This window comes from Cebus imitator, unplaced genomic scaffold, assembly GCF_001604975.1.
Source record: "Cebus imitator isolate Cc_AM_T3 unplaced genomic scaffold, Cebus_imitator-1.0 Scaffold322, whole genome shotgun sequence".
Classification (NCBI taxonomy): domain Eukaryota; kingdom Metazoa; phylum Chordata; class Mammalia; order Primates; family Cebidae; genus Cebus; species Cebus imitator.
This window is the reverse complement of record NW_016107637.1, coordinates 1,210,158-1,225,727: the sequence shown is the minus strand read 5'-3', so window position 1 is coordinate 1,225,727 and position 15,570 is coordinate 1,210,158. Positions and strand designations below refer to the sequence as shown.

The window sequence follows — 15,570 nt, the reverse complement described above, 5'->3', positions numbered from 1 at the left end:
TGGGGGTAGAACAGGCTGATTTTGTGGATGGTGACCCTGGTTTCCCTCTGTTTGGTTTTATTTGTGGAGGATGGAAAGGCTTTAAGTGCATTTAATACTGACGGGAAAAGCTAAGGAAGGGTGAGAGGTGGATATTGAAGTAACGAGAGGCCTGTCACAGAGTAGAAGGCAGGGGCTGGAGCACAAGGGGAGGGGTGGGCAGTGACCGGACACACCCGCCTCCGAGAACAGGACAGTGAGGCTTGTGTTCCTGCAGGGAGGAGGGTGAGGGAGCTCCTGTGCGATGCTTTTATGTTTGTGGCATGGAAGGCAAGGCCATCTGTGAGTACAGGAGGTGAGGGTACGGTTGGAGGGCGGAGGCAAGGGGAGAGCTCCTCAGCTGCTCCTGAGGGGCCCAGGAATGGGTGAGCCAACCAGATTCCGTAGAAGGAATAAGTGTGTCTGGAGGCTAGGCGTATGTGATGGTGCCGACCCACCGCCCAAGGGATATTTCTGCGGGTGGCTCGGTGATCCCTTGACTCAACGTGGCTGACTCACGTTTCTGCATCCCCAGTGCCCAGCCTCCACCTGGCACAGACCAGGAAGCATAGTGCCCAGTGGGCATGCAGTCAGATTTGCAGAATGGTGCAAAGACATGGTAATCCCAAGAACCCTTGCAGGAGAGCTTGGAGAGGGGTGAGGAAGCCAAAAGGCCTCCTCTGAGCAGCTGGGCCGTGGTCAGGAGGCCCAGATCTGGCTGAGTGACCTTGGCTAGGTCCTCTGCCTTCTCAGGCATTTCAGCCGCCGCTCTTGGAGGATCTGTAGGGACTCTACTGCACCCTTCACTCACTGCATTCCAACCTGCCACGCCCCAGCCCACCCTCAGATCTCAGCCCAATCCTACCCAACCCTGCCCTTACTTGACCCTGTGACCTGGCTCTCTGCAGAAGAAAGAGCTTTGACCTTGGGAAACACGGCTAGTCGCCCCCGTTTTTCAGTGGCCCTGGGAAGTAAGTGTGTGCAGATGGGATAACTAGAAGCTTCTAGCTACTCTACCAGAGTTTCTAGGACTTCAAAATTAGTTTTCTTTCCCTCTCCCCAAGCTGAGATTTGTAATCAGCCCCGGGCACATCAGATGGGAGGGGGAAGGAAGGCACCTGAGAAGAGCTGAGAGACACCAGGAGCACCGAAGCCCAGGGCGGGCCCTGTGTGCAGACGGTTCGAAGGACGCCTGGGAGAAAGAAGACTTAGGTTCTGGCTCCAGCTTTGCCTTTAGCTCACTGTCTGACCTTGGCCTCAAACCTGAGCATGCCCAGGGTCAGAACTCCGGGGACTTTCTTAAAGGGGGATTGTTGATTGTTGGTCCCAGCCCCAGCATTTCTGATTTAATAGGGCTAAAGTGAGGCCCAAGAATTTTCATTTTCTAACAAGTGCCCATGGGATGGGAGGCTGCAGGTGGAGAGACCCCACGTTGAGAATCACTGGCCGATTCACTTTCCCTCTGAGTCTGAAGGGAAGTTCCCCTCTCAACAGGGAGAATCACACTGGTTCCCACTACCTTTCCCCAAGGGGTGCTGTGAGGGTCAAATGAAAAAGCCAGATGAGTTAAGGAATTTCTGAGAGTTGGTTGGGACCCAAAGATCCACCTGCTTTGAGCTCCCCATCTGACAGGAGAGGCAACTGAGGACCAGAGATAGCACAGAATAAGGTCACAGTCCAATCAGAAGATCACAGCTGGAACTAGGTCCCAAGTAGCCTTACTCCTGTGCTCCCCCAGCCTAAGAAAGAGTTCAGTGTCTTGTCTTTCAGAGGAAGTGACCCTATGTGGGATTTGTGGCAGATGCTGGAAGGGTCCTGCCTGTGCCCCTTGATGTTCACCATCCCTATGCGTGCCGACCTGACAGCCTCTAAGTGCCAGCCCCTGTGACTCTGCCTGAGGACTTTCTCTGGCTTCGGAGCCCACCAGGCCTGGCCTGCATGCACACAGAAAGTTGTCAGCAAGCACTAATGTTCGTTCTTCTGTATCAAATTTCAGACAATTCCTGGTGGATAGATACCCCAGCTCCCTCGCCCCTTGATAGGGACAACTGTAAAGCTTGTTGTACCCTATCATGCAGGAATCCTCAGTGGAATTGAGCCCTGGCTGGTTATAGCAAAGATCAGCTTGATAACACCCCCTTTGTTGGCTTCTTTTCCTACCTGTTTCACCTTCCAACACCTATAGGTGCCTCCTCTGACTCACCTCTCAAATAAACCACTTGTCTCAAATCGTCCTTTTAAAGCCTGTTTCTGGAGAAGCTCAGTCTCAGACAGAATAATAATAACGGTAACAGCCATTAATTCATTGAGTACCTATTATATGCCAAGCATTGTGTACAAATGATCTCATTTGATCTTCCTGACAACCTTCCAAGTGGGTTTCATCACCTGCTTGTCACTGTTGGGGTTGCTCAGGTTCTGAGAGGAGAGGCGGCCTGACCAAGAACTCTCAAACTGCTAAGCTGTGATCCATAAGGGGGCAGGCAGTAAGCCCGACTCCACACTGTACTTTGTAGGACTGGGAGTTAAGGAACCTGGTTTCCTCTGTGGGGGCTCAGCCCTAGCCCCTGCTGCCCCTGGGCAGTCATGACCAGAAAGGAGGCAGTGTGGACCACCAGGATAAGGAATCTTTGCCGTGACACTGTCCTCATTGCAGGCACCATTAACAGCAGCAGCAATGGGACTCCTTCCAAAGGCCTCAGTAACTGAGAATACTGATGAAGAAAGAGCCAGAGGGTGGAGAGGAAGAACTGGCAAATATGGTGACTGCAATTGACAGGCCAGCTTGTGGCTACTCTTGGGGACTACCAGTAATAACTAGGAGAGCTTCTGAGAAGGATAAGTTTCTGCTTATGTAGAAGTGGGGCTCAGGGTCATTGTCTTTTTGGCAAAAATGGGACTCCATTTTGTAACCACAGGCCGGTGAAGCCAGGCGATGTTTCGGTTTCATCTAATGCATTCTTTTTTTTTTTTTTGAGAGAGTTTCGTTCCGTCACCAGGCGCCAGGCTGGAGTGCAGTGGTGCAATCTCGGCTCACTGCAACCTCCGCCTCCCAGGTTCAAGCAGTTATTCTGCCTCAGCCACCTGAGTAGCTGGGACTACAGACGTGCGCCATCACGCCCAGCTAATTTTTGTATTTTTAGTAGAGACAGGGTTTCACCATGTTGGCCAGGATGGTCTTGATCTCTTGATGTGATCTGCCTGCCTTGGCCTCCCAAAGTGCTGGGATTACAGGCATGAGCCACCACACCCGACCTCATCTAATACATTCTAATGTGCTTGTGGGGACAGAATATGGTCTTTGTCTATGGAAATGCAATATTTCGCTTTTGGTTCAAGTTTCAAACCATGTTTCCATAGTAAATAATTTTGTTACATAAAAAGAAAACTATTTGAGTAATAGTGAAGTCATATACTCACATATACCCACGTATAGGAAAAATAAGCTCCCTCAGTGGCACTCAGGGCCCATGTTAGACTTCACACTGGGCCCATTTTCACTGGTGGGAGCTTTGAATGTGTCTTCCTGTGGCTAGCCTCAGTTTCCTTGTGTGTGACAGGCGAGGCAGCTAAATGGGCCCCATGCCCTCGGAGGTCCCAGGTTTGACAGGGCCTGTGGCTATCCCTGGGAGCCACTTGGTAAATCTGGGCAGGTTTCTGCCCCAGTCTAGCCTAGAAGCAGATCTGTAATTGAGTCTGCAGGGTCACTGTGACAGGCACAGCCCGTAAATCTCAGCTGAGGGAGCAGCCCAGGGAGATAAATTGTGCTGCAGCTGAGTCTTCCCTTGCACTCTGGGAACAGCCTGTCTCTGGGGTTAACCTGAAGAGAATGGGGAGCTGCCAAAACCATTCCCCATGGATGAGACACGCAGTGGGGTGGGGGCATGAGGACCCAGTCCGTGTCTGGTGAGGAAGAAGTGGTTGCAGAATGGTGTTTGCTCTTTAGAGCTCATGAACACAGTCTCAGGATGCTTTCAACAAAACAGTGACTTGGTCAGAATGAATGCATTATCATGGGATATTTATCTGTCTCTCTTCTCCCCTAGGGACTGAAGCCAGAGACTGCATCTGGGTCAGCTAGCTATGCCCAGCACAGGGATGGGTAGATGGTAGGCATCACCAAGTACAAATCACAGAAAATAATAAGAGGTAGCCTATATTGAATGAGCACTTATTCTATGCCAGGCCCTGTGCCCATCATTCTATGTGTATTATTTATTCTTTGCAACAATCCCAGGAGGGACCTTCATGATACAACTGAGAAAACACCTCCACAGCACAGAGATGTTGACGAAATTGTCCAGAATCACTCAGCTAGTAAGTGGTTGAGCCAGGCTTTAAACTCAAGCAGTTTAGCTCCAAAGCTTGGGGTCTGATCCACCCTGAGAAATGATCAGTACGGTAATGATGACAACAACAAGGAAAGCTCATTGTGTCACGTACCTGTCAAAGGGAGCATAGGAGAGATTAATCAAGGATGGGCAGGAGACCACAGGCAGCCTGGCAGAGGGAATATCAGGTGCAAAGACAAGGGGTGAGAAGTCATTGTGTGTTTGGGGAATGATGACACAGTTGGAAAGGCTGAGGTGTAGAAAGGGTGCGGAGAGATGAATCTGGGGAGGGAAGTGGGGGCCAGATCACTGCAAGTCTCAAGAGTTAAGCTCAGGGGCACGAGTTCTAGCCAGTGGGCCAGGGCAGCCACTGCAGGTGTTAAGCAGGGCAGTGATATGGCCAGGTGTGAGGACCACACCACCTCTCACCAACTCTGTGACCTTGGGCAAGTCACTTCTTCTTTTGGAGCCTCAGTTTCCTGATCTGTCAACTGGGAGTGATTATCACCTGCATGTCACTGTTGAGATTGCTTGGGTTCAGAGAGAAGAGGTGGCCTGACCAAGAACTCTGAACTGATAAGCTGTAATCCACAAAGGGGGTGCAGGTAAGTCAGACTCCACTCTGTACTTTGTAGGACTGGGAGTCAAGGAACCTGGGTTGTCTCTTTGTAGACTTTGCCCCTGGGCAGTCATGACCAGAGAGAAGGCAGTGTGGGGTACCAGGATAAGGAATCTTTGGAACCTCCTGCCGCATAGGGCTTGGACAAGGGCTAATAAAACAGGATGAAAAGGATTTTGTAAACTGTAAAAGATTTCATAAATGCAGGTTGGTGGGTGGAATGGAAGGAAGTGAACAGATAGCAGGTGTGAGTTAAGCCAGCTTATTTCACATACAGGCTACTAGGTTTATTCCAACTTTCCTTTATTGTTATTAAAATTATATTTGCATGGGGTTTTGCTAATTACCATTTGGCTTTCATTACCTCGCTGAGGATCTCCAAACCTTTTGATTAAATAGAATTAATCCCATTTCCCAAATGAAGACATTGAGGCTTGGAGAGGGACAGGACTGCCCCAGCCATGCAGAGGGCAGAGCTGAGGCCTAGCCTGGTTTTAGAGCTGCAGAGCTGTGCACTGCCTCCTCTGCTTCCTATGACCTTCTTTATACTGAGCAGCTTGTCTGAGTTGACGCCTGCAAATGACCAACCAAGGGTGTAAAGGAGCAAGGAGGCAGGAAATAGCAAGAACGGGTGACTGGTAGGATTCAGGATTGTAGTATTTGCAGCTTTGACTATTTGTCAATAACCTAGATGGTCTGTGACAGCTTATAATTTGTCAGTTTGCTGAGATCCAAATTTGAATTCTTCAAGATCAGTGTAGGCAGACAAAGCCCATTCACGAGCGAGTCCAGCTGGCTGCCCAGCACACACTTCTCAGCTCAAATTTCTGGTTCTCTCTTCTTTGTGGGAGGCAGGGTGACTGACCCTCAACACATGGGCTTCAGTCAACCCGTCTGGGACGAGCTCCTAGCTCTGCCCTCAAGTGGTGTGACCTTGGGAAAGTGAATTCCTGTCTCAAAACCTCAGTTTCCTAATATGTAATTCCAGAATAATAATACTTCAAAGGGCTGTTGAGGGTCATTCATGGACTCTGCTGGATAAAAGGAACTGGTCATCGCGTGGCCTGTGGGAAGGGGAAGAGGGCACGGGAGTGCAGGAGGCAGGGAGACCTACTTTTCTCTCTTCACCGTTACGTAATCTCTCACTTTTTTTTTTTTTTTAAATAAAATCACATGTACGGAATTCCTTTATTCACATAAATTATTGAAATTTCAAACATTGCGATAACGTGTGAAAAGCACGGTGTATAGTCTTGGCACTTAATACTCCACAAATGTCGGCTTTTATTGTTATTATATGCACGATTACACTTTGCTGTTGTTGTTTGAGACAGGGTCTCTGTCACCCAGGCTGGAGTGTAGCGACGCCATGCTAGCTCACTGCAGCCGCAACCTCCTGGCTCAAGTGATCCTCCCACCTCAGCCACCCTAGTAGCTGGGACTACAGGTGCGCGCCACCATGCCTGGCTAATTTTTAAATATTTTTTTGTAGAGTTGGGGTTTCGCCATGTTGCCCCAGCTCGACAGTTCTGCCCATCTGCCCATCTCGGCCTCCTGAAGTGCTGAGAATACAGGTGTGAGCCACTGAGCCCGACCCACAGTGATTTTTAAGAACCCTGTTTCTTTGTGGAAAATGACTCCCTCCAAAAGTTAAATGCTCCTTAATGGAGCTGAAGAGAAAGTGAAGAGATTAAGGCAAGTGATACTTCTTAGCCAGAAAATAGGAGTTTCCTTGACTTGATCTTTGACTTGGCTCCTCACTGATCCAGTCAAAGCTAAAACCAGAGCACTGGGGAGCATGGCAGCCTTGCCAGAGAGGGAGGCTGGCCCACCCTGGAGTGCCCATCCAATCACTCCCACAGACTGGGATTTGGAGCCTGTCTGTGGCCTGCTGGCTGAGTCATTTAACCTCGCTGAGCCATCAGCTTTTCGTTTGCCAAATGAGGATGGTGACACCGTCTGCCTTGCAGGGTTGTTGTAAGGGTTGCATGGGAGAGCTGTGTGACAGCCACCAGCATCCCTTCTTCGTCTTCATCATCACAGCGTTCAGGCCTCACCCAGGGACAGCGGGGCCAGTAAAAAGCATTCTGCCTGGGGTGAAGTGTGGACTTAGGAGTTGGACAGGCCACTCTGGAGGTCAATGAGGAGAGGGGACTGAGAAGGTCCCACTCTAGTTGCCCTTCCTGAGTACTACCCTTAACCATGAATTGGACCGACCCAGCACAAGTTTGGCCCAGGATTGTGGCCAAGAAATACAATCTGAATGTAACTAACAGAGCTTTACCTTATCTACTTGCCTGGGATGGTACTTATGCTAATCCTATTCCGAGCAAAAGCAACTCAGACTAATAAAAGCTGCGCCTCAGCTCTGGGCTCCACACCATCTGTCGGTCCACACGCTTGGGATTAGCTTTTCCCATGGAGCCCAGACTGTCCGCTCGGCTACGTGGACTAACAGAGGCCAGCCTGGAGGCATGGGGGGTGCCATCCATTCATCAGCACATATGCATGGAGCCCCGCTCAGGGCCAAGCCCTGTGCCAGGCACTGGAGGTCCAGTGAAGGAGAGACGGACAAGGTCGCTGCTCCCGAAAGAGTGAATTCTGGTGGGAGAGGCAAAAAAATTAGCAAGGGAATGAAGAAGTGCATATGGTAACTTCTGAATGTTTTAAGTCCTATGAAGAAAAAAAAGCACTGATGTGTCAGAGAATGACTTGGGGGTGTGGACCTGATTAGAGTGGGTGACCAGGGTAGGCCTCTCTGAGGAGTAAGAACTGAAGGACAAGGAGTCACCTCGGGGCAATCAGGGCATGCCGGGCAGAGGGGAAGAGCACATAGATGCCCCAAGGAAGGGCTATAGTCGGGGAGTTTGAGGAACAGAAGACCAGAGAGGCTGGAGCCAGGGGTAGGACAAAGATGGAGATGGTACCAGAAGCCAGGACATGTGGGACCTTGTAGGCCACCATAAGGACTTTTGTTTTATTCTTAGGGTGATCAGGGCCATTGGAAGGTTTTCTTTTTTCTTTTGATTTTTTTTTTGTTTGTTTTTGAGACAAGGTTATGCTCTGTCGCCCAGGCTAGAGTGCAGTGGTGTGATTACAGCTCGCTGTAGCTTCAACTTCCCAGACTCAGGCAGCTCTCCCACGTCAGCCTCCCAAGTAGCTGGGACCACAGGTGCATGCCACCACATCTGGCTATTTTTTTTCTTTTGTAAAGAGATAAAGGGATCTCATTATGTTGCCCAGACTGGTCTCAAACTACTAGGCTCAAGTGATCCCCCCATCTTGGCTTCCTAAAGTGCTCTGATTATAGGCATGAGCCACCACATCCAGACCCATTGAAGGGTTTTGAGGACGGGAGTGATAGGATCTGTGGTACATTCTAGACATTCACTCTGGCTGCCGAGTGCAGAACTGATTAGAGAAGGGAGAAGGTACTCCCAGGAAGACCTTAGGAGGTCTTCTTGGCATAAGAAGCTCAGGTATAAGAGGATGGGGAGAAGATTAAGGGGTGGGGTCACATTTGGGAGGTAATAGTGAGACTAAGGCAAACTGTACAGAGTACCCAGCCTAGTCTCTAGCCTGTACAGGAGCTCACTACGTGATGGTTGGGGCTCTGATGATTTTGATTCCCCTCTGCTACACAGCCTCCCCTATCTGATCTGCTGAAGTCCTGGTCTGGAGGCCCCTGTGGCAATGCTGGATGCTTCTCCCTTGTGAGCAGGCCTCAAGTCATCTCCATGCCATGTGGGCTACTTACCTCGGCTGTAAGCCTGCCACAGACCATGTGTTTTCTGGCTCTGAAAGTAATTCAATCCTTAGTGCTTCTTTGGGAGCCTTGCTCTCTGCATCAGGCAGGAGGGGATGGGGCTCTTGGAGAAGTTCACATTCAGGTGGAGAGGGAAACAAATGCTTATGTGCTCCGTATTTGCTGGAAAACAAATCGTTACCTACATAGTAAGCCCCTGATACATGTAACCATAATTTAACTTAGGAGTTTTCTCACTTCAAAACCTTTAAAGTTCTGTAAGTAAAAATTCCCAGCCCAGGACACGGGCCACTCATAGACTGGCCCCTCCCTCCTACACCAGGCTCACTTCAGGCTGTTCTTCCTCCTGCTGCACTTTGGCTCCATCCATATCACACCTACTCCTGTTCTTTGACATCCGTCCAGCTTCAACGTTTGCATATACCTTTCCTTGTACCTGGAATGCCATTCCTGCCTGGGAAACTCCTTTAAACCTGTAAAAACCCAGCTCACAAGTCAGCATTTCTGCTAACCCTTTCCTGATACCCTCTGGGCCAGGCCCCTTCTACAGGCACAGTTCAGTGGTCCCTCTGCCGAACTCCCAGTTTCCCACTTAGCCCCTAGTATGTCAAATGGCAATGGGCGACTTGGCTCCTCACTGGACTGTGAGCCCCTGTCTCGTTCATCTCTGTGGCCTGGATTCTGTCACAGGGCCTGGCATAGAGGAGGGAGGCATTCAGGAAGCATTTTCATTCATTGGCGTGTGTATTTCCTTCTACTAGGGCTGCCGTAACAAGGTACCACAGACTGGGTGGCTTAAACAACCGATTCGTTTTGTCACAGTTCTGGAGACCAGATATTCCAGATCGGGTGTCAGCAGGTTTGGCTTCTTCTGAGGCCTCTCACCTTGGCTTATAGATGGCCACATTCTTGCTGTGTCCTCACATGGTCTGTGCTGTCTGCATCCTAATCTTTTCTTATAAGGACACCAGTCATATTGGATTTAGGGCTCACCCATATAATCTCACGTTACCTTAATTACCTCTGTAAAGGCCCAATCTCCAAATACAGTCACATTCTGGGGTACTGGGGGTTAGGTCATCAACATATGAATCTGGGGACGATGCAAGGTGATAAGGACATCAGTGTGGCTATAGCATAGCTAGATGAGAGGCACAAGAATGGGGCCAAAGAGTCAGCAGATGCTTGGTAGGGTTTGGAATCCTATGCCTCAGGTTAGTCTTCAGCTGCTGGAGAAGAAACTGAGAAATAAAAGGAAAACTTAATCCCACTTAGAGGGGTGAAAGAGCAAGGAAGGTGAACCCTTGGGTTGTAATGGGGGATATAAATATTGATTATGTTTACAGGATGTTCTCAAGGGCTATTAGCTCTGAGTTCATTTTCCAACATAAATAAAAGAAGATAACCATTAAGAACTTAGGGTCTATTAATAGGCAACAAAATATGCGGACACTTACAATCATACAAACACCATCCCCTTCTTCACCTCTGAGACCATTTCATGAAACATTCTCTTACTTAGATGGGGAAATTGAGGTCTGGAGAGTTGAAATAGCGTGTCTACGGTTGCTAGCTGAATAGCAGTAAGCTAATGATTATCCTACTCAAAGGCAGACATGAAAAGCTGTGGAGGAAAAATCCCTGCCAATCATAAGAGCTTGTTTCTCACACAGCATGGTTTTTGTATGTTTTCTGCATTAAAAAAATACATTACATGAATTTATGTTCACTATAAAAAATCAGACTGATTACAACCCAATGCATAAAATGAGTCCATATTGATATATTAATAAATTATCAAAATAAATTAAATGGCAGAGAAGGGATGAATCTTTCTTAAAGACCTCCAAATTACACAGGTAGATAATCCACTCTCCCGGAGGTGGAGTTTAATTCACCCCCAGCCCACCAACCTTTGAGTGAGGTCTGGATTTGGTGACTTGCCTCCAAAAAATAGAATATGGAAAGGGAAAAATGACAACTTCATAGTGGGCAAATCTGGCAAACGCTAACATAACCAAGCACTCAAGGCCAGCATCACCAGTGAATAGTCCTGTGGAAGCCACGTGCCACCTAATGTGATGCGATGAGAAGGGTGCTTCATCTCAGTGGTATTCTTCCCCAAACCCTGAATTCCAACTTGGTCATGAAGAAATCCTCAAACAAACCCAAACTGAGGGATGGTCTACAAAATACCTGGCCAGTACTGCTCAAGACTGTCAAGGTCATGGGAAACAAGGGAAGACTGAGAATCTGTCACAGAGCAGAAGGGACAGGATAGATAGGATGACTGAATGCAGCCTGGGATCCTGGGCTGAATCCTGGAACAGAAAAAAGACATCGGTGGGAAGACTGGTGAGGTCTGAGTGAAGTCTGGAGTTCAGTAATAGAAGTATACCAACAGTGGGCTTTTAATTTTGACAGAGGTACCACACTAATGTAAGAGGTTAACAATGGTGGAAACTGGGTGAGAGATATACAGAAACTCTCTGTATTTTTGCCACATTTTGTATATCTAAAATCAATCCAAAATAAAAAGTTTATTTAAAAAAATCAGGCAAGGAGAATGAGTCCCTCCTGACCAACAGCCCCTCACCCCATCCAAAATGTCTCTCTAAATTGGGTGTATATCTGTACACATCTTTTTTCTTTTTCTCAGTATGTCTCTATGGAAATAGTTTTTTTTCCTTACATAAATAGTTCATAGTGTACATATGGTACTGCAACTTCCTTTTTTCACTTAGCAATATGTCTCAGCCATGTTCCCACATCAGTACTTATAGATTTGCGTGGTCCAACACAGTAGCCACAAGCCACATGAAGCTAGAAGCACTTGAAAATGTAATTAGCCCAAACTGAGATGTGCTGTAAAACTACACACCACATTTCAGAGGCTTAGTACAAAACATGTAAAATGTCTCAGTAATTTTTATATTGATTACATATCAAAGTAATATTTGGGGCATATTGAACTCAAGATATATTATTAAAATTGATTTTCATTTATTTCATTTATATTTTTTATGTGGCTACTGGAAAATTTAAAAATATGTATGTGGTTTGTGTTATATTTCTATTAGAAAGTGCTGTTATACAGACCTAAACTCATTCTTTTTATCCACAGTACCGTATTCCAAAATCTGGATGTACAATTTAACCATTCTTTTTTTTTTTTTTTTTTTTTTTTTTTTTTTTTTTTTTTTTTTTTTTTTTTGAGACAGAGTTTCACTCTTGTTACCCAGGCTGGAGTGCAATGGCGCGATCTTGGCTCACCACAACCTCCGCCTCCTGGGCTCAGGCAATTCTCCTGCCTCAACCTCCTCAGTAGCTGGGATTACAGGCACGCGCCACCATGCCCAGCCAATGTTTTTTTTGCATTTTTAGTAGAGACGGGGTTTCACCATGTTGACCAGGATGGTCTCGATCTCCTGACCTCGTGATCCACCCGCCTCGGCCTCCCAAAGTGCTGGGATTACAGGCTTGAGCCACCGCGCCCGGCCAACCATTCTTTTTTAAATGTGCTTTTAGACTGTTTCTAAAATTTTGCTATTACAAATCATGTTGCAGGGCCTCCTTTGTGCACATGTAATAGTATTTCTCTAGAGCATGTTTTGGCAAACTAAGGCCCATGAACCAAATGCAGCCCACCACCTGTTTTTATAAATAAAGTTTTATTGGAACACAGCCACATTCATTCATTTACATACTGTCCACAGCTGCTTTTGTACTACAATAGCACAGTAGAATAGTTGTGACAGAGACTGTCATGGCTCACAAAGCCTAAAATATTTACTAACTGTTCCTTTAAAAAAGTTTGCTGACCCCTGTTCTAGAGTTGTTAGTAACAACTAGAAGAGTTACGTTATAGGCCCACTTCCTTGGAAAGCAGACTTTGAGATGGAGAATAGCATGCAGGAAGTTTAGCAGGGATTGCTCTTGGGAAGGGGGCAGGAAAGGAAGCAGGAGTGGGAGAGAGGTAAATTGGGCTCTGATGCTGTATGAAGACCTCAGCCAGTCCCACAGGAGGCTGTGAAGTTGCGACGGCCCTTCAGAGTTGTCAAGTTAAGGCAGTAGGGCCAGGCCTTCATAACCTTGAACTGACCTGACTGGGAAAGGAGTATGTCAGTGAGGTAACCCTTCCGTTGAGGAAAATTCCCAGGGGGCTCACAGCTGAGCGGTGCTGGCTGAGAGCACTCCCCGTAGCTGTGTGAAGAGGCCCAGCAAATGTAGTGGTGGGGGGGATCTGGGCAGTACAGGATGGCATCCACTACAGCCCATACTTGTGCTGCCCAGCTCCACTTCTTTGTTTAAGTTCTGCTGGGCCTCCTTTCCTGGGGGAAACTTAGGAAAGTTAGTTGGACAAACTACAACCTTCATCGCTGACTGATCTTGAGGCCACAACTGATACTCATCATCTCCCTCTTCTACTGTGCATTCTAGATTCCCCTTACCCTAAGCCAGCACCTCTTCTGGTCTCCATGCCTTCCACAGAGACATGATTTAGACCCTCAGCCCTGAGGGGGCTGAGCCTGAAGTCAGCATATCCTGCTCAGGTCACAGCCTGGACACTTTTATAACTATTTCATAAATACTGGGCAAGAGGGGGCAGGCACTGTGGCTCAGGCCTCTAATCCCAGCACTTTGGGAAGCCAAGCCAGGTAGATGGCTTGAGGCCAGAAGTTCAAAACTAGTCTGGCCAACATGGCGAAACTCTGTCTCTACTAAAAATACAAAAATCAGCTGAGCGCAGTGGTGCATGCCTGTAATCCCAGCTACTCAGGAGGCTGAGGCAGAACAGCTTGAACCTAGGAGGTGGAGGTTGCAGTGAGCCGAGACGGTGCCACTGCAATCCAGCCTGGGTGACGGAGTGAGACTCCATCTCAAAAAAAAAAAGAAAAGAAAAAGAAAAAATATTGGGCAAGGGAATACCAAGAAGTCTCCATGTGAATCAACTGAGTACCACAGATATAACTCCCTGTCCTCCATTGCTTAACAGCAGCTGTACCTCCTCCTGATGATCAGGGTTAATTATCCTTCAAAGAATGGTGACTGTTCTTGCCTACTAGTCTCTTGACACAAGAAGCTCAAGTGTCCAGGTGCAGTCACAGCTAATAGTTCAGTAGTAATCTTGATGTTTCCTTTAGTAGAAGTGTTCCTCCCTTGTGACTCAAAACCTCTAAACCTGCAGAGCCCAGAATTGTGAGGACAGGAAGCACAAATGTCCAAGTGGGTCACTAGAAGTGATGGTAAGAGTGAGATCACTCCTATTTCCATTTCTTGGTTCCTAGACTCATGCACTCTACCCACTGGAGACAAACTATCACGTAACGGTCTTTGATCTTGAACATGTGCTGCATCCCGGAGGATGGCAGCTTTTCTCTCAGGATTTCTGAGCTGGTGCCCCAGCTGTGCCTTCGACAGACAGTTCTAAGCTGGCAGTTTAAGAATAGTGCAGTAGATGAACGGACAAGTGGCCCATTGGTGCATCTCTTCTGCTGTGGAATCATATGAGATCCTGGATGACTATCCCATAATCTGCAGATCCCATAATCTATCCCAGTAGGTTAAACATTGTATATGCCCTTTGAGAGTTGTGCTGGATGAAGCTCTACAGGCAGTGAAGATGAACTCATATCTGGAATATACGTCTACTCCAGTGAGAATGAATCACAGCTCTTTCCAGGGTGGATAGGATTTAATATAGTCAACTTCCCAAGTGGCTGCTGGTTGTTCTCAAGGGATGAAGCTATATCTAAGGTTCAGAGTTGGTCTCTGTTACCGGCAGGCCGAACACTCAGCAGCAGCAATAACTAGATGAATCTTGATGACTGGGAGGCATGCCATACCATCTGATAGGGTTTGGCTCTGCATCCCCACCCAAATCTCAACTCAAATTATAATCCGCACGTGTTGAGGGAGGGACATGGTGGGAGGTGACTGGATCATGGGGGCAGTTTCCCCATGCTGTTGTCGTGATAGTGGGTGACTTCTCTCTTTTTTTTTTTTTTTTAAAGCCCCCACTCCTTGAAGTGTGTGACTTCTCAAGAGATCTGATGGTTTAAACGTGTTTGGCAGGTCCCCTTCGCACTTGCTCTCTTTCCTGCTGTCTTGTGAAGAAGGTGCCTCCTTCCCCTTTGCCTTCTGTCATGACTGTAAGTTTCCTGAGGCCTCTCCAGCCATGCAGAACCGTGACTCAATTAAACTTCTTTCCTTTATAAATTACCCAGTCTCAGGTAGTATCTTTACAGCACCATGAAAACAGACTAATACACCACCATGGTTGCTGTTTATACACCCACTGTGCTAGCTTTGGGGTGGCCTCAGATGGAGACTGGTTGATATCAACTGTGTGTACATGGTTGTTTAGTGCTTCTCCCATGGCATGTGCTCTCTGGTGTGTGTTTACATAGAATACAATCATATTCACACTTGGTGCCCACTTCCATAGGTCCAGTCACATGCCTCCACCACAGGTTTCCTTGTTTCCAATTTTCCAATCTTATTCCTTTCAGATCTCTTACCAACCAGCCAAGTCATTCACCCCTGCCCATGAGATCCATGTACAGTCTAAGCTCAGGCTCCTTCTCTTTCCACATAAAGTGGATGGCCAGGTGCATGATCCACAGCTATGCCCACTAGAAGGGTTCTCCCCTCTGCTGTCTTTCACGGATGCCCCTGTGTGGGGTTGCAGTGCAGCCACAGTCTCTTTTTGCCTTGCTCATCATACTGAGCTGATCTATCTAAGGACAAAGCTTGGCTTTTTTTTTCTCTTCTGTCAGCTAGATATAAAGAGCTGCCCAGGCAGACAAAGGTGTGAAATGCGGGACAGACAGGTA

At 47.6% G+C, this 15,570-nt stretch overlaps 1 protein-coding gene across 1 annotated transcript in view; it reads right to left on the bottom strand.

Moving 5' to 3' along the window:
• Nucleotides 1–8,006: 8,006 nt before the first annotated feature.
• Nucleotides 8,007–15,570, bottom strand: part of TCEANC2 (transcription elongation factor A N-terminal and central domain containing 2) — a 62,422-nt gene continuing 54,858 nt past the window's right edge. The window contains exon 5 of the mRNA XM_037729894.1: nt 8,007–11,055. Coding sequence (XP_037585822.1) covers nt 10,960–11,055 — 96 coding nt within the window. The 3' untranslated portion in view covers nt 8,007–10,959. The remainder of the gene's footprint in view (nt 11,056–15,570) is intronic.